Source organism: Salarias fasciatus, chromosome 18, assembly GCF_902148845.1.
Source record: "Salarias fasciatus chromosome 18, fSalaFa1.1, whole genome shotgun sequence".
NCBI lineage: Eukaryota > Metazoa > Chordata > Actinopteri > Blenniiformes > Blenniidae > Salarias > Salarias fasciatus.
In genome coordinates this window covers 19,928,382-19,947,680 of record NC_043762.1, presented here as the reverse complement: position 1 = coordinate 19,947,680, position 19,299 = coordinate 19,928,382, and the positions used below count along the sequence as shown (strand labels likewise).

Sequence of the window (19,299 nt, the reverse complement as noted above, 5' to 3'; positions counted from 1 at the left end):
TGTTCTTCAGATGAGTTTGATGACTGGATGCTCACATACTATCACCCATCTGGTAAATTATTTATCGCACTATAATGTTTAACTCGGACATTTTTCATTACCGTCCGACTCTTGAACCAAGATAACAAGTATCTCCTGGAGTCCGTTTAAACTGAACAACAGAGCCTGCGTACAGTAAATTTCTCATGACTCATTGTGAAACATCAAACTGTGCTTGTTGAAACTAACACTGGGACATTCAGACATCACTAATGTGGTCCTGGTAAGTTTCACTTTCATTCGCCTTTAACTGAACAACTAATTTCATGAATAATCATGCAGCATTGATGCCTGACTGAAAAATCCTGAGTTTTGATGTTTATTTTACAGTGAGGAATCAAACCAACATCCAACATCATTCATCAGCATTCAGCTGAAACGAACCCCCTCCGTTACAAAGCAATACACTGACATAAATACTAGCAGGCATTAACGAATTTGACTCAACCAGGTTTAAGGCTTTACTCCAGGAAAAGCTTCTTGAAAGTGTTACAAAACGCAAAAAGGCTCTGCAACCTGCCGACAGACCTGAACCCTCACTGTGACCTCTGACCCAGACTCGCCGGCACACTCTCACCCACACCGCCGCAAACTGGGCAGAAAGGTCAGAGCGGAGTGATTCCAGCAGTAACTTCAGGTACTCTGGGACGGAAACCACTCAAACCAGATCGACTGCCTCCATCTGAACTGGTTAAAGACGTTTCAACGGTTTCAGCCAATTTTAAAGGCATCTGAAAAGCAGGTTGAGGTAAATCGTACCAGCTCACAAGAGCAGCTTACATTTCAGAAGAGACGGAACAAAAAGTCAGACAGAAATCAAAAGCAACCTAAAGTGAGGAAAATGTTTAATTCATCGAGCTCATCTGTCAGCTTGTAGCCGTCGCTTCACTGCTTTAACGGTTGAAAAAGAAACTCAGTATGTTGTAATCATGACCATGTTTATTTAAATCACATTCTTGTCCAGAGAGCAACAAACAGTGACATGCTCCGTAAAATAAGAGTCACAAATTAACATCTGTAATGTATTTGTTAAGTTTGATGTTGAGTTTAATACATGTGAACACACAAAAAAAAAAAAGAAATCAAATATTGTCACATCAACTGGCAGCTCCAAGAAACTTTTTATTTGATTGAGAAGCTAATAGTTAACAGGGTTCATGTTAGCAATATGAGCTCTGTAGATGTTTGGAGATGAAGGGAAACGTTTCAGTTACCGCTGTGTCCTGAATTCTGTGGAATTCTGAATTTATTGACAAAGACGGTTGTCTCTCGGGTGAAATCATCAGGCGGAGCAGGTCTGGACTGTCTAATCTCACATCAGGCGCTAAAACGTTGTGTCTGAGTTTGACCTTTAGTGTTGGCTCAGAGGTGAAGGTTGAGAGGACGTTAAACTGCCACCAGATTCATGAAATAATTAAATTTAATATTCTTCTGACTTCTGGGGTGGAAGTCATATCAGACGAGGCCTACACTTCATCAGCACAGTTTCAAATGGGAGCCGAAGAAAAACGCTGCGGACGTCTCCGCAGATGACGGATACATTTCATATTCAGACTTTTCATATCTTAACGATCGCTCGCCAATCAGCTCGGCTTGAACCGAGCGGACTGAAGTCAGGTCTGGCGGACCGTCGACGCGACCGATTCACACGTGAAACCGGTCGGAAGTTGAAAAAAAAAAAAAAAAAAAAAAAAAGAAAATGAATGAGCTGGGTGAAGATCGAGGGAGGGTTTCTTTCTGCAGAAGGAATGACAAACTGGAAGGAAGGAGGACTTCTTACTTCGAGAGCGACAGGCTGAAAGAAAAACATTCAATCGTTACATAACGGCAGTGAAGAGAGCGATCTGCATTACATTACCAAATTGACATGTTCAATGCTTCAGTGAGTGTTTAAGTTGGGTATAATCACGTGTGTGTGTGCACGTGTGTGTGTGTTAGCAGGTCAGACAGTGGCAGGATGCTTCAGTCTGGCTGAGCAAACAGACTGGAAGCAGAGCGAAACGTTTTGCCACCATCAAAAGAGGAAAAACATCTTTCAGTTACTGTTAAATCAAGATCAATAAACATGGAATCAAAATATTTCCCAGAACACCCCGTCAGACCCCGTCCAGTAATTCCAGCTTTGTCTCACGGCGAAACGACGGATGCCTCCAGCAAAGGGGAAAGTTTGCCCGACATAATAATACCTGCAATGTACTGTATCGGCCTGAACATAACAGGCTTATTTCGCTGGAAATAGGTCTGGAAAAAAAAAAAAGTGGGTCGTCTTATATTTGTCGACCATTCGGCTCCTGGCGTTACGCCAAGTTGTACATAACAGCAGTGTGGGGACCGGAGACGCCAAACAGCGGTGAACGGGTGAACGGAGTGGCGCTGTTGACAGGATGTTTAGAGGCTTTAAAACGCTGCGTCTCAAACGCCGGAGATGGCAGCGAGGATGATGTGCACTGAAGCAGCAGGCGGAATAAGCCGAGGATACTGGAGACTGCTGAGAAGACTGCATGCAAGAAGAAAAGAACTCAGCAGTTCTATTTGAGGAGTCTTTCATGTGTTCATGCTTCATGCTGTCTATGTGCAATTGTTTTACATGATCCGAATTTATCGTTTCATTACGGTAATTTATGAGTTACTCTTATCAACTGTGCTCCGTCGCTGCAGCTATCTTGGTCGGGCCTCCCTGCGAGCGCAATGGGATTAACCTGATTAAATAATGGCTTTAAAAAAAAAAAACTTGATGACTCGTTTCAGGTATTTGCAAGTTCAATAACAGCATCACTGATGTCAAAGTGGAGAAAGCAGCTCGACTGCTGATCAAATCCATGTTTGGTTTCCCCGTTTCCAATCCATACTAAACGTGAAAAGTGATTAAGAGTAAATATTGGAACAAAGTGTTGCTTCATTCATGTGCGACAGCTTTAAAATCCATGTGAACAGGATGATCCTGACAGGCAGTTCCTGCATTTCCAATTAATTTAACTCGAATATGATAATAGTTCAGATGAAGCTACTGCTCTCTTACAGGTATGGTCGCCCAGCTGGACAAAATAAGTAAACGTCCAGAAATATCACTTACAAGAATTACATAAATCAGACCTCGGTTGAGGAGTCACACATTTCTTCCTCGCACAAGTCAGTGACAGTTTTCTTTACATTTCATGTCATGTCATGTCATGTCTAATAACAGAAACTATTGTGAGACGATTCTGCTGTGTTTAATGGAGCCAGTTTAAATAAACCAGACATCTGTTAAAAACAAGATTCAGAGAACATCCCTGCCCGGCCACAGTTCACGTTTCCTCTATTTAACATTAATACAATAGTTTTGACTTTGATCAATGATTTTTTTAATGCATCCATGTTCTATTCCGGCTCTGGAGCCGATCTGAGCTGACAGGACACACCTGGACAGGTGGCGCTCTCTTCACTGGACATCAGCTGCTGTCTGGATCTGCAGGCACGTTCTCCGGTATGAGGAGCTGCTGTCTGTTCATTAACCTCTGAAGGTTCAGGGATTCATGGCACAACTACTTTGTTGTGATTTACAAACTACTCTGCCATCCTTAATTCAAATCTAGCAGCAGAACTCCTTCGGTTCAGTGACAAAGACTGAGGAGCACAGGCAACATAAGCAACACCTACTTCCAGTTTGGAGCCATAAAGCTTTTCAACAGAGGTTATGAGATACGGGTTGTCAACAACAGAATGCAAATAAAGAGCTGCGATTCAAATGTGCAAAAAACTGTAGTGAGAAAAACATGTTCCTGCTGATCTGGACTGAATCTTGCAGTTAGAAGGAAGCATGTCAGGAGTTTCTAAAGCTTTTCCAGTCAGGAGTCTATACAGAAGCATATGGAAAGAGCCCAATCTCTCAAGGTGAAGCACATCATCCACATTCTTTGACACTGACAGCTGCAACCTATTGCTATTTAGCTTTTCTTTGATTCTGCCATTACTGTTCACCAGCTTGATGTGCTAATTTTTTTGTACTGAGGCTTTCTTTTTCAAGACACGGGTTCCAGTATCGGCGTGCGCAGCGGGGCTGGACACCTCTGATGTACGTGATAATGAGTTTGGAGCTCTGCTCGTCAGTGTTGGCTGAATGCTGTAAACCAGAAACGAGACCTTTATAGGTCTATTTTCAGTGGCATGAGCAAACTGCTATTTGTAGTGCGTGAAGTTTTATTTAAAAAAAATGATGCCACTGTAATCTGTAGAATGAAATTAGGTGAGACCGCACCGAGCTGCTGCGGCCATGATGGCCTCCCCAACATGACGTTAGACACACGCGTCCTTGGACTTCGTACCGTGACCTAGTTTAACACTGGATAGTGTGTGTTTTACTTTACAAGTGAAGGGAAATGTGTCAGGGGAAAAAGTCCCAGCCCATTCTGGTCAGGAGTGAAATAAATCCGGCGCATGACTCACTTGAAGCTGTTACTGTCCTGCAGGTTGAGCACCAGGCTGTCAGCACTCAGGTAAACTTTGTTTTGGGACTGCGCCACCTGCAGGTCAAACAGAGGAGAGGCTGAGAGGAGAGAAAACACAGGTGGAAAGTTTCTCAGCGGGCCTCAGCGAGCTGCTGCTGCAGCCGAGCACAATGGGGACATTGTCAGAGCTTCAACACTGAGCTGATTCACAGCGGGGCGAGAGCCGCCGAGGCCCGCTCGGCGTCCACGGAGGAAACGCACATCGGCGGCAGAGCGCCTGCTCCCGATGACGTGACTGCAGCGCGAGGACACAGAGCCCTGCACTCGGCCGCGAGGTCACGGCGTCATAAAGAAGGTGCTCACAGCCCGTTAGTGAATGAATGTAATCAGTGATCCTCCGCTGCGGCCGGAAAACAAATACATACATTCACATGGGCTCTTAGCTCAACCCTGCTCTCGACAAACGCTCACTGATGGTAATTATGAGGAATTCAGTCGATTCCTACACCTCCGCGCCTCGTCCCCGTGCGTTTCTGCTCGTCAGGTGTGGCTGGATTTCAACAAATGTGAGGTGATTGGTCCTGCAGCGGAATCTGACTGAACTAATGTCAAACTGGGGTGATAGCTGAACTTTAACAAAAGCATGTGAGACTGTCAAACAGGCAGGAATTGTTCTGCGATCCAGTCAAAAGAGTAATTTTCTCAAAAAACAACAACAACAACACAACTTGGAATTTCAGTGGATCACATGACAGAGCTTTGAGTATGTCAGACCGTGGCAACGCAAAATAACTTCTGCGTGCCTTACAAACGTCGCAGTATTTATAATGTCATGTCACAAAGTGACCCAAATTGCGAAACAACTTTCACTCTCAACACAAGTGCATCACGATCAGCCGTCCTCTGAACTGGGTTGTTTAGATCTACTGGGTCCCTGTAGCATGATAAACTTCTGTATAAATTCATAAGATAATAATCTAAAATCTGAAATACATCACTCTTAACTTTTGTCCCATGTTAATATCAGCATAAATTTCCAGAAAACCTTAAAAGAAACGACTAAAAGTCTTCTAAATCCTGCTTTAGTTCAAGCAGACAACTGCACAGGAAGCCAGTCTGAATGAAACTTGCCAAACAGTTTGTTTCCAGATGTGTTTCATGTTGTCAGCATCTGGGAACCAGGTCTGAAGTGACAGAAGTTCAGCTGCTCCGTCAAAATAACACGGCAAGCACGAATCTAATATTTTGCATCAAGACACGGCAAACGTCCTGATCTGACCTCAGTGTTTAATCTATAGATTCAAACTGTCCGGTGCCGGTTTGGCAGAGCTGATCGTTCCATCCAGAGCTTGGCTGATATTCTCCAGTGAGCCCAGTGAGAGTCAGTTCTTGCACCACCAGCTTTAGGGCGCTTCTGTGGAGCAATCCCTGATAAATTTCGGGTTGAGTAATATTTAATCAACGATAATATTCAGACAAAAGTTATGTTAAAGCAAATTTCTACCAGTCCAGGTTCCTGCAGTGAATAACTTACTGGAATCAGGCTTCAGTGAACATTTGCATACAAGCATTCAGGTGCAACCAGGAATACATCAACATGTTTTCTGCGGCAGCTGTATAAACACGTTAATCTGACTTCAGCTAAATTCAGCTCTGAAGTCTTCCGGGGTGCGATGACAGTTTTCTGGAAAGGAGAGGTCACGGGGTTCATGAAGGGCCACACGGCTCAGGAGAGGGCATGAATGAGAAGCGTCATTCCTGTTACTGGTGATCGGTTCATTTATGCAGCGGCAGATCATCGTGTCAAATGTCAAGATTAAGAAAATAACGCTGAAGAATATGAACTTTTTCCTCTGACTGTTCTGCTATAAATAGATTTCGTTTTGCGGTTCCTTAAAGAACATCATGACTTTCAGGAAATGTTTAACCAGGAAGGAAAAAGGATTTGATTCGAGCCTGTAGAGTAATTCATGTTCCTTTGGCGCCATCTAGTGGACAGCCACCTCGTTTTCCTGTTGTCATGCAGGATTCACTTTCAGGGGAGTTTAAAACGCAGAACTTAAAATATACTAAGATCTTCAGACCAAAGCTCAATGTGATATTTTAATGCACTGCTTAAAAATAAAACGTCACTGATTTGTCCTTAAAATGTCGATCAATCTCAAAGTGATTCATCCAAAATGTTTCTTGCACATTTTAGTCTCTCTGCTGATTTTTTTGTCAGCTTTGTTCGTGATACAATCTGGCAGCACCTTTAGATGATCACATAACTGGCAGATGCACAATGCATATGAATAAGAGTTATGCGAAAAATAAAGATATGCAAAAATCCAGATGGGCATCGTAAATGTGTTTAATTTAATTTCTATGTAAACAAAACAACATAGCCTAATTAAAATGGGTGAATGCGTTTCAGTAACTTTAGGGTTATTGGAATGAGTGACGGTATAATTAAGTCCATGTTCTGATCACAGTGAGGATTATTAAACACATGAATAGTGTTGGGTGTGTTTGGCTTCCACCAGTTTTTTTTTCTCCCCAATCTTTCCTAGAAATCTGACGAGTATTTGCTCACAACACCACACCCATTTTTCTTCATGGTTCAGGTCGAGTTATATCTCTGATATTCAACAATTGCAAAAGTGTCTTTCATGAAAACCTCCAGTGGTTTTCAGCTACGAGTTCAGCAGGATACAGCAGGATCTGACAGTTCAGAGCTTCGGGGGACTTATTTTTCGATTTCTAATGACAATCAAGTTCACACTTAAAAAAATACTTCTAAGAGACAAGAATACAGGAATGTATATTTGAAAAAGTATTACTTATTGGAGTTCAGGACATGTTCGTTATCAACAGCAGCTTTGTTTGCCATTTTTTGCCCCGACAGGCTGGCCGTCCAGCTCCAGTACTGGATTCACATCTACTTCATGATTATTCCATGTTGTTTATGTTCACGTATTTCTGGTTACTTGTGTTTGTTTGAAGGCAGGTTTAATTAAACCATTTTAAACATGATTTTTGAGCCACTTCCATTTTCTCCCTTTTGTGTTTTCATTAACAGATGGAGAAACACTCAATTCCTATAACAATATATATTTTTTTTTTCCCCCAAAGAAGTGAAGTGTTGGTGTTGAGGAGTCTTACAGTCTTGGCGATGTTCTGAGCTGCTCGGATCTTCCTGAGTTTCAGGTAGCCTGGATTCTTCGTCACGGCCTCGCCCAGCTGAGACACACAGACAAACACAGTTAGTGTATTCACATGAGAATACAGTTACACACCTACAAAAGGGGAGAGCAAGTTGTTGGCCCGAGGCGGACGAGCAGCAGGCCCAGCCGGTCTCTCAGAGAAGAAACAAAACCGATAGTCAGGAGGATCAAGGCTGCAGGCGTGTCGCTGCCCGGCTCCAGCATTTCTCACGCACGTTTGACATGCAGAGAAAATAATTACTGCATACTTGGATGAAGTGTTTGTTTAAGTACTGTTTGTTTCTTGCCGCAATCATGAGGCACGGCTGAGCTGGTTCACGTCGGGACAGGAATTTATCTGAGCCGACGCTCTGGGGCGGTTTGAAAGGTTAATTAGATTGATAGGAATCAGCTCAATCAGAAACACGACAACCTCCAAAAAAATGTATCGGATCAGAGTTTGGTTCAGAAACGTCCACAGATCCAAATCACGCAAAAGAAAAAAGGGTTTCAGGTTTGTCGTCCCGTCAGGAAAACGTTCAGCTCATCATCACAGAAATTTAAACTCTCCTGCTAAACAGGTGCAGCAACCCAGCAGGGACGGACACTAATACTTTAAAGCCGTCTCCACAGACATCCACGCCTAAAAATAAAGTTCACGTTCTCCTGCCCTTCACCCAAACCCGAGTTGTGTGCCCTAAGTTGTCATCTCAGCTCTACTGCTTTAAAATAAGCACAGTGGGAGTTAAAAAAAAAATCTGAAAGGAGTGAAGATTTTTTTTTTTTTTTAGCTGCCTAACATTTTTCAAAAAAACCTGATGTTAATTCAACCAATTTCAAGACTGGAAAAACTGTTTAATTCATGACTTTTCTCCAATCATCCTGATTACAGGAAGCCGGCACAGTGAAACTCCAGGCTGCTCTCATGTGATTGACTCAAGATAAAAGTTAGCCTTTTCTTTAATTGTTGCTGTTGAGAAACTTTAGAAGATTACAGCTATTTACACCGAGCCATGCATGACAGTATCTGAGGAAAGGACAGCGAAGAACTGCTGACAACCAAGACAAACTTGGTCATTACAGCTTTTATATCTTTTTATACATATTTTTTTTATAGATATTATTCATTATGTATGTATTTTAGAATTAAAATTACAGGGAAATCTGAACTTTAAAGAAGCCAAAGCTTCAGATGTGCGACTCCAGCAGTGGTTTCAGAGGCAGAATCCTGATGAAGCTCCAGCAGCTCACCATTTTCGCAGCCTGGGCTTCTCCTTCGGCCTGGATGATCTTCTGTCTCTGATCCTGTTTGGCTTTCTCCACATAAAACTGGGCTCGTTGCGCCTCCTGCTGGGCTGGAGAAACACAAACACACAAAGCACTGAAACAATGTCATTCTCTCCCCCTCCCTACTGAATAAAACCAGCCTGAGACTTTAAACATGGTTTCCAACCTTCAAATATTCACAGAAAAGCTGTTTCACTTTCAGTCTCTCCATAGTTTTAACTGCTCAAAGTGGCAGGGTGAGAAGAATTTTAACTTTAATGTTAAAATACTTTTTGCTGGTGAAGATTTCCATCAGTCCGAAGGAATTTTATCACAAACCGGCATCTGGAATTTATTCTGTGTATTCTGTTTGAGTTTTTCCAATTTTCAAAAAATTAAATTAGTTGAATACAGGGTTTTTGCAGAAATCAGCCAAATTGAATGCTTTGTAAAGTCATTTTAATGTGATACTGTAAACGTTTTAATGCCGTGACGGTGAAATCAAGGAAACAGGTTTGTTTAGCTGTAAATGATTACTTATTGAAGAAAACTGTCACAGTCAGAAACATGTACCGCCATGATTCCAACATGTTTACAGCAAATGTACACATCTGGCAGATTGGCTTGTAATTATTCTTCATATGTATTTAATATTTTTACTGAAAAACACATCATTTTTAATGCTACCGAGACTAAAATCTTGATTTTAATGCTATATAAGGTGTTCATTATCAAATCAATTTCATGACAAATGCTTTTTAGGGCCTCACAGAAACCCTGATATATTAGATCATGTGTGCTCAGTTTCTCGTGTGTGTGCTTTTCTCTCTGCTTTGTTCAGAGCAAAAGTATTTCTCTCTTTGGGTGGAAGCAAAACATCACCACTCATAGCCAGCATTAAATTCTAAATAAACTACTGAAGCACAACTCAGAGTTCAAAAGTTCGTCTTTATTCTCAAAATACACACATACTGATGAGTTTAACTTCCTACAGTGTGGACGCTAAAGGTCGCTGTGACTGGACATATGCGAAGTGAGCAGCGAGGATAATGAGAAAAACCACCTCAGGACTTTGGATCGTTCTGGACTTGCGCCTCTGACTGCAGGACCCACAGCCTCACTCCGGTGCACTCACCAACTTGCTTGGCCTCCACGGCGGCCGTGTACTCTCGGCTGAAGCTGAGCTCTGTGATGGCCACGTCGTCCAGGATGATGTTGAAGTCTTTGGCTCGCTCGAACAGCTCCCTGCGGATGAGCAGAGAAACCTGCAGACACACACACTCATGTCAGAAACTCTTCTGTGGTTGACAGATTTAAAGGTGTGTAAGTTCGTTTGCAGAGAGTTTGTACCTGTGCTCTCTGCGTGATGAGCTGCGAGGCGTTGAACTTCGCCACCACGCTCTTCAGCACCTCGTTGACGATAGAGGGCAGCACACGCTCGTCGTAGTCCTGCCCCAGCTGCTGGTACAGGGTGGGCAGGTTGGACGCCAGGGGCCGGGAGAGGACTCGCAGCGTCAGGCTCACCATCTGAAGGTCTGAATGTTCATTTGACAACGGTTATAGCAGCTCCTCTAGCAAGAGCAAAGAACAAATGCAGCATCGTGCTGCGACACCATTAAAGAAGCGTCCTTCATGTAAACACAAAACATTTTGTTACAAATCTTTTTTGCATGGCAAAAGGATTCAAGTCATTTCAACAAACAGCAGCAACAAAGCTCCTAAAACAAGGTGTGCTGTGACAGTTTCACAAAACTTGACATCTAGCGTTTCCTTTTCGAGAGCCAGTTGTGTTTCAATAATCCAGCACAAAACTAAATCTGATATTCTAAATCAAATAATTTAGGTCTAAAAGGGCCTAAAGCAGACCTGCAAAACTGTGAAAAATTTCGGAGTGCCAATTGTGTCTGGCTGTTAAAGAAAAAAAAATGTTTTTTTTTTTAAACGCATCATTCCCCCCCCCACAATAGTAGGGCCAAACCATCGCACTCTATAACATGAACACGTCATCATAACAAATTGGTACCGCTACTTCTTTTCAAGCACAATAATTTCACTGTACAAAGAAATGACATTTTCCCAACATTTGAAGAAAGTAACTGAATAAAGTAAATATATTTCCCAGGTTTTGGCAAAACTGTCTCTTTTCTTTTTATTTTGAGCGATGATGCTGTTAATAGATTCCGTCTCTCTCTCTGCCAGGATGATTTTTCTCTAAAGCATTCGTTATTCAAGGTCGCCAACAGGAGCTACCAACATTCTGCCTTTGCCTTGGAAAACGGCGCAGACACCTGCTCAGGAGAAGCATCAATTTTGGGGACTAACTTTAACACAATGAACAGACAATGTGGCAGCCTTACACCGACTGAACAGCGCCACCTGCTGCAGTGGGTTGTGAATTGCAGGACACTGGTGTGTGTCTGGATCTGACTGCATTTGTTTGAAAGGTGAAACATTAGTGCCAAAAGTCATAGTTGTAGACTTGTTTTTTTAAACTTGAACTTTTTTTTTTGTACCAGAAGGTTGTTGTTTTTGTACATGAAGCTTATTCTTTGCACTTGAAGGATATTTTTATATAACTGAAGAAATAGGTTTCTTTATATGTGTAAAACTTGTTTGTTTCTGATGCATTATGTATTTATTTGACAGGATAAACTTCTTGTTTGTAAATCAAAATGCATTTCTTTCTGAATGATGTTTTGCATTTGCAAACCACAATGAGTTTGTTTAACTGTTTTGCATGTTGAGCAAAACATGTTTTGTGAGGTTTCGGCACAATTTTAACTCAACAGTTTCTCTCTCATTTCCTACAACTTTTTGTTATTTGCATCTTTCTGTTTACGCCATTAAGGTGAAATGACCGACAGGTTTCCTAGAAGAACAAAAAAATGTGCAAACCTATCACAGTTTGGCTCAAGTGTCAGTCCTTTTTACCCTATGGTACGCCTGATAAACCAGATGATCATAATCATCACGGCCGTTTAGAGAAGTGACAGAAAGAAAAAAGTTGAGCGACACACACACAGACACACACACACACACAGACTTCTGTTATTCATTTTATGCCTTGGCCAGCCGGCCTGAGTAGAGGAAGGGAGCTGATAGGCCTCTATTCAAGGAGCTAATGTTGGCTCCTGATTCTCTGCTACCTTCGGCTTGATTGGTCGAAGCCATTGAAAATGGATTTTGATCATGTCCTGAATGGGTATCTGGGTTTTTTCTTCACGTTTAATTGTTAACGTTCAGCATTATTAGATGATTTTTTTTTTTTGTTGGTGCTACATGAGTAAGACTGGATTGAATTGATGCCGATATCAAAGCACATTTTATCCTCCTAAAGCCTAAAATGAACGCCACACACGTGAGCCCTCCGACGGATTAACTTGTTTTGTTACTGAACAGAAAATGACGTCTGACCCTTGCTTCCAGTGAGTGAGGAGATTTTTCGGGGTCTGGCTCGGATGTCGTAGATGATGGGATACTGGAACCAGGGCATCCTACAAATAAAGCCCAATATGCAGTTAGATCATTTCTCACGTAAAACTCATCCTGTTACAGAAAATACTTAACTCATGCCAGAAGAAAAAAAGTTGGTACTGATAATGAAAAGCAGTTTGCACCTGAAGTGGAGCCCCTCAGAGAGCACTGTGTCCATCTGCATCCCTCCGATCCTGTTGAAAATGATTGCTCTCTGTCCTCCTTCCACTGCACATAGGGGAGACAACACAGTTTTAAAACCAAGAAATATCTGACAATTAAACAGCAGGCAGGATGTTAAAGATCATTTATTTCTCCAAACATTAAACTCCTGTTTACTCTCGTATATTCACTATAGTAAACTGTTTTGAAATGCTATAAAATGGCCTAAACTGAAGCAAAACAACCACAAACTTGTTTATTCCTGTTTAACAGACAATATCTTCATCCGTACATCTGTACAACATAGAAATGTGTGAATAAGAAGTTCCTCTTTGTACCAGAGCAGAGAAACGAGTACAGAAAACATCTGATCAGTGAGCAGAGTCCAGAAATAAAATACGAAAGCTATGAAAATATGTTCTGTGGTTATTTCATATCTCAATCATTCTGTTCGTGCTGGATCATTTTGTTGCAAACAGTTTTATGTCACTGACTGTGTCCGATACTGAGCGAAGGGAACATCAAGTTAGGAGGATTTCAGAAATCAAGAAAACAACACAGGGTACACAAATGTTTGAAAATGTCATTCTTTGATTCCCAAACTGAGAATAAAACAAAATTAAGGTTGTGTCATCAACCAAGTTCATTGGTATCAACTTAAGGGAATTGCAGAAACATGAAAATATTACTGTTGACAATAACAACAATTAACTTCATAGAACTCAAACAACCACACGGGCATGTTCCCACAACACTACAATACCTTGAAGGATGTAACACGTAAACTAAGTAATCAACAGAAATAAGCTATATCTTCTTGTAACTGTTCGTTCTAAATTAAATGACCAAGAGCAACTTTAACACTCTTTGTATACAATTAACTCTGTGCTCCACATCATAAAACAGTCAATTTAATCCCACAATGAGCTGTGCTTGAAGTTACTCCACAGCTGATATGAGGCAATTTCTTACAGACTTTCTAAGACAAAGAGCAAAATAGACAATATTTAGAGGCCATAGAGCTAGCACTGAGGTAGAAAACTTAACAGATGGTGTTAGTGACAATGCTGAGTTGAAGTATGTTGCTTGTGTTATTTTCTTTATAAATGATGCCGTACTGATGAGCAACAACCGGCTTTTTTTGGTCCAGAACAACCACATCATTGGTCGATTCCTCCAGTCCATGACACTTTGCAATTGAATTTAGAATTCCAACTAAAGCGTGTGGCATCACACCACGCGGTGCTCAAAAAAAAAAAAAAAAAAGGCATGGATAAGTGGGAAGAACTGAGAGGTTCTGCAAGACGAACAGGCAGCTTTGTCACCTGAGACTGTAAAGAGACTAAAGCCATCACCAAATACTCCAAACTATCACTGACGTTAAGAGGGGCAGTAGGTCAGCTCCCTGAGTACTACATGAAGCAAAGTTATAACAACTCAATCTCAAAACAATACAAAACTAGCATTATTTTTTTTCCTTCTTTTTTTGTGTAACATCTGCAATTTCAGAAATCAGCACATGCATACTCCATATATGATTAGCTAGGAGATCAACCATGTGTGAGAAATTAACTTTAGTCTCAAAACCTGTTATAATTAAACTACTCAATGTATCATTAATCCTCAGGAGTAAACATGTATTCTTTGTAAAATGTACACATTAATTCCATTAATGTGTATGATCAGGTCAATGTGGTGATACTTAGAGATCTTGATATTTTCTCAGGAGTTACTATGAAAAGTCGTTTTAACAAGAACATTTCACAGTATTTTCTTCATGTTTATGTGATGACCGTGTTGTTCTGGGATGCTTTACAGAAGACATGCAATGAATCAACATTTAAAAGGCTTTAAAGGTGCTTTCTTCATAGAATTGTCCACATCTTTCAAATTCCACTGTATTCATTTATGTCGTTTCCTAAGGCATTTACATCACGTCTGGTCATCTTCAGTCACATTTTGGTTGGTTGTTCCTTTTTACATCATTTGTCTAGAGCAGAGGTGTTCAACCTGTGGCTCTTCTGCCCCTCTGTAGTGGCTCCATGAAGCTTCACAACATGAAATGTGAATAAACATTAAAGTTAATTTATTCTAGTTACACATCACAGTACTATTCAAAAGGATTGGCCAATCTTGGTTCAAACGGTATTAAAAAAAAAAAAAAAAAAAGGTACTAGTAAAATTTGAAAAAAATAGCTAAAACCACAAGAAAAGGGAAAAAAGGAAGATAAGAGCGGCTTACAAACCAGGAAATGTCTAGATTTCTAAAAAAAATAAATGAACATGGTTAGAAAAAAATGCAAAACTGGTGAAAACAAGGTGAAATGGCTAAAACAGCTACATTTCAAAATTGTCAACCAAAAATAATCTTAAAAAGAGCAGCAAAACTTAAAATCAGGTAAGAAAATTGGTTAAAAATGTTAAAAGGTTAATTATTCTGTTCTGTAGTTAAAACTTCATGAATGTATCTAAGATATGGTTTTTGTTTGTGAATCAAAACTGCATATGGAACTCCATGAGCTACATTCGCCTCACTTTAAAGGTTGAATGTGTTTTATGGCTCCAAACCAACTTGACATATTGAAAAGTCACAAAAATGGCTCTTTTGGTCCAAAAGGTTGCAGACACCTGGTGTAGAGCTTATTGAGCTGGATTAGGCTCAGAGAAATTAATACATTCCAGTGATAAGTTCAAAATTACACATCAAATGTGTGCAACAACTGACAGCATAATAAATGCAAATGACCAAAGGAATGTAAAAACAAACAAACCACAATATGGTTTCCGGTTCATTAATATTGTCTTCAGTCTGATGTCCTCTGAAGGACCATCACATCTGTGTAAGAAGCGGGGCTGCACACTAGGAAAAAATGCATTCAGCTAACATGAATTTGAGCAGACTTGTAACTCAAACATCAGTCTCATTGATAAAGCAAGATGATTTGTCATCTCGCGCTGTGTTCACCCACAAAAATCAAACACACTGCAAATACCTTCAAAGAAGTGATTGTGCATTTCTATTTGCAATAGAGATCAGAATACACCCTTTGAGAGAAAACTATGGACTTGACTGACCTGTGTATGTAGCCTCCTTTACTCCATAGGCCAAAGCTCCAGCACCAATCAGCAGTTTGAGACCAAGACCTGCACCTCGGGGTCCTGATGACATCCTGCCGGCTATCTGCCGCAGCTGCTGCAGAAAACCCTGAAACACACATTGATGTTTATCCATTAAAAGGTTTCACATCGACCCTTTCCCCCATTTCTTACTGACGTGATGCAAGAGTGTGTGTAATTGCAAAAAGCTCAAGACAGTGTCGGTCATGAGCAGTAACAAGCTAGCGCAACGCTGTCGGTAACTTTAAAGCCGGATTGTTGGTCAAATGTGTCCATACGTGCATTTACAGAGTAGAATTACTTCCAGCATGCCGCTACAAGTGCCATAAATTACCCGAAGTTAATAAAGTGTGACTTTTGGTTGACATTTGTAAACTAGCTAACATCAGACTCTACCTGCCTCACGTGCTAAACTTAATGCCTTTTTAAACGTCACCCAGCGGCGCTCGCGCACCAGGAAACTCCGGAGCTTTTTACCAAAACCGGGGAGAGAAAATGTCACAAACATACACTGAAGCCGCAGTTTGAAATGAGCCAGTAAAGCCCTCACTTACTCCGGGATCTTTATTCGCCATGCTTGTCCTCAGCCAGTTAGAAAAGCAAGTGAAGAAGAGAGACAAGGTCACGGGTGATGACGCACATCCGTGTGCGCGGGGCACCATGGGAAATGTAGTTCAATTGTGGAACATTCTGGATATTGACTTCTAATTGCATTTTAAAGTGGATTGATTGACAAAAAATAACAGAAATCACGGTTATTCAAAATAAGGCGAAATACTGGCTGTGATAAAAAGCTTCGTGTCAATCAGCTTCCTTCTGCTCCTCTTATTTGCTCCTTGCCTTTTCAAATGGTGAATTGATAGACTGGCCAAAAGCACTTTGCATTCCCTTCATCTTTCGATTTGCTTCACTTGTGTTTATTGTGTGTCATGCTCATACTTTTTTTCTATTTTAGTACATCTCCTATAGTTTTCTCACTTGTCCATTTATTTCGTTTTTTTATTTCATAGACAATCTACCTTTTGTCTTTCTGCATCTGTCTTACAAGCTCTCTTGCCTCTTGACCTCTGGAATCTCTCGCCGTGCTGAAGCTACACTGCCCTGTGCAGCAGAGATTTGAATCTATATCGGATATACTGAGCTTCTTCAAGTGAGGTGACATGCAGCAGTTTTCATTGAAGTAAGATGCCCATGGAACTGAAAAGAAAGCCTTTCCACACATCTTTACTTCAAATAACATCAACACAAGTCAGGAAAGTTCTATATTATGTCATATTCTAATTCATATAACTGCTCATTTGCATATATAGGTCAAATTAGATTATGTCATTTTAAACCGATACACTGTTGCAGCTCCTCAGTCAGAAAAGTTCTAAAGGACATATTCATACAGAAAGAAAGAACTGTACTGATGCAAAGTGCATCACTTTACGTGATAGAGAGCCCTGATCATGCAAATGGAAGTACAGACATCTATTGATGTACTGTATATCTACTGTGTTTTATTATTCTTTCACAACCGTGAAAATGCTATCTACAGTTACAAATCAAATTTGATTTGTGCCATGTCTCATATCATCACATGGCAACATTTGAATAATTTGGATTAACGTAGCATTTCCTGTTTCGAAATTATTCTGTCCATTTCCATCCATCCATCCATTTTCCACCGCTTATCCGGGACTGGGTCGCGGGAAGAGCAGTCTCAGCAGAGATACCCAGACTTCCCTGTCCACAGACACTTCCTCCAGCTCTTCCTGGAGGATCCCAAGGCGTTCCCAGGCCAGCCGAGAGACACAATCTCTCCAGCATGTCCTAGGTCTTCCCCGGGGTCTCCTCCCGGTGGGACATGCCCGGAACACCTCCCCAGGGAGGCGTCCAGGAGGCATCCTGAGGAGGTGCCCGAGCCACCTCAGCTAGCCCCTCTCGATGCGGAGGAGTAGCGGCTCTACTCCGAGCTCCTCCCTAGTGACTGAGCTCCTCACCCTATCTCTGAGGGAGCGCCCAGTCACCCTACGGAGGAAGCTTCTTCACCACAACAGACCGATACAACGACCGCATCATTGCAGACGCCGCACCGATCCGCCTGTCAATCTCACGCTCCATCCGTCCCTCACTCGTGAACAAGACCCCAAGATACCTAGACTCCTCCACTTGGGCCAGAGTCTCTCCACTGACCTGGAGGGGGCAGGCCACCCTCTTCCGGTCGAAGACCATGACCTCAGATTTGGAGGTGCTGATCCTCATCCCTGTCGCTTCACACACGGCTGCAAACCGCCGCAGTGCATGCTGCAGGTCCGGGTTCGATGAAGCCAACAGGACAACATCATGTGCAAATAGCAGAGATGAAATCCTGCAGTCCCTGAACCAGACCCCCTCTGGCCCCTGGCTTCACCTAGAAATTCTGTCCATGAAGATTATGAACAGAATCGGTGACAAAGGGCAGCCCTGCCGGAGTCCAACATGCACCAGGAACAGGTCCGACTTACTGCCGGCAATGCGGACCAGACTCCTACTCCGGTCATACAGAGACCGGACGGCCCTTAACAAGGGGCCCCAGACTCCTTATTCCCGAAGCACCTCCCACAAGGCACCACGAGGGACGCGGTTGAATGCCTTCTCCAAGTCCACAAAACACATGTGAACTGGTTGGGCGAACTCCCACGAACCCTCAAACACCCTATGGAGGGTATAGAGCTGGTCCACTGTTCCGTGACCAGGACGAAAACCGTATTGTTCCTCCTGAATCCGAGGTTCGACTATCAGCCGAATCCTCCTCTCCAGTACCCTGGAATAGACTTTCCCAGGGAGGCTGAGGAGTGTGATCCCCCTATAGTTGGAACACACCCTCCGGTCCCCCTTTTTAAAAAGGGGAACCACCACCCCGGTCTGCCAATCCAGAGGCACCATCCCCGACCGCCACGCGATGTTGCAGAGACGTGTCAACCAAGACAGTCCCTGCGCATCCAGAGACTTGAGGTACTCGGGACAAATCTCATCCACCCCCAGTGCCTTGCCACCGAGGAGCTTACCCACCACCTCAGCGACTTCGGCTTGGGTGATGGACGAGTCCACCTCTGAGACCTCAGCCTCTGCTTCCTCCATGAAAGACGTGGCGATGGGATTGAGGAGGTCCTCGAAGTATTCCTTCCACTGTCCTATGATATCCCCAGTTGAGGTCAGCAGCTCCCCACCTCCACTGTAAACAGTTTTGGTGGAGACCTGCTTTCCCCGCCTGAGGCGCCAGACGGTTTGCCAGAATTTCTTCGAGGATGACCGGTAGTCCTCCTCCATGACCTCCCCGAACTCCTCCCAGACCCGAGTTTTTGCCTCCACAACCACTGGCTCTGCAGTTCGCTTGGCCTGCCGGTACCTGTCAGCTGCTTCTGGAGTCCCATGAGCCAACAAGGCTCGATAGGACTCCTTCTTCAGCTTGACAGCAGCCCTTACTTCCGGTGTCCACCACCGGGTTCGGAGGTTGCCGCCACGACAGGCACCGGAGACCTTACGACCACAGCTCCGGGCAGCTGCTTCAACAATGGAGGTGGAGAACATGGTCCACTCGGAATCAATGTCCCCAGCCTCCCTTGGGACATGAGAGAAGCTCTCCCGGAGGTGGGAGTTGAAAA

The 19,299-nt window shown here is 42.6% G+C and overlaps 1 protein-coding gene across 1 annotated transcript; it reads right to left on the bottom strand.

Annotated features, from left to right (window-relative positions):
* Positions 1-956: 956 nt before the first annotated feature.
* Positions 957-16,292, bottom strand: LOC115405914 (prohibitin-2). Its single transcript, XM_030115688.1, has 10 exons — positions 16,225-16,292; positions 15,629-15,758; positions 12,535-12,619; positions 12,332-12,411; positions 10,268-10,452; positions 10,053-10,182; positions 8,903-9,006; positions 7,611-7,688; positions 4,465-4,541; positions 957-1,834 (listed from the first exon to the last, which is right to left on the bottom strand). Exons 1-10 carry the CDS (start codon positions 16,243-16,245, stop codon positions 1,816-1,818), a joined length of 909 nt encoding a protein of 302 aa, XP_029971548.1. The 5' UTR covers positions 16,246-16,292; the 3' UTR covers positions 957-1,815.
* Between the last annotated feature and the right edge of the window lie 3,007 nt (positions 16,293-19,299).

What these genes read in the sequence shown, in the direction of transcription:
- LOC115405914 (XM_030115688.1), bottom strand. Translation starts at nt 16,245, where the DNA reads ATGGCGAATAAAGATCCCGGA. An exon ending in TCTGAGGGGCTCCACTTCAG is followed by an intron (nt 12,412 to 12,534) that starts GTGCAAACTGCT and finishes CTTTATTTGTAG; the next exon opens with GATGCCCTGGTTCCAGTATC. An exon ending in CTCAGAACATCGCCAAGACT is followed by an intron (nt 4,542 to 7,610) that starts GTAAGACTCCTC and finishes TTTGACCTGCAG; the next exon opens with GTGGCGCAGTCCCAAAACAA.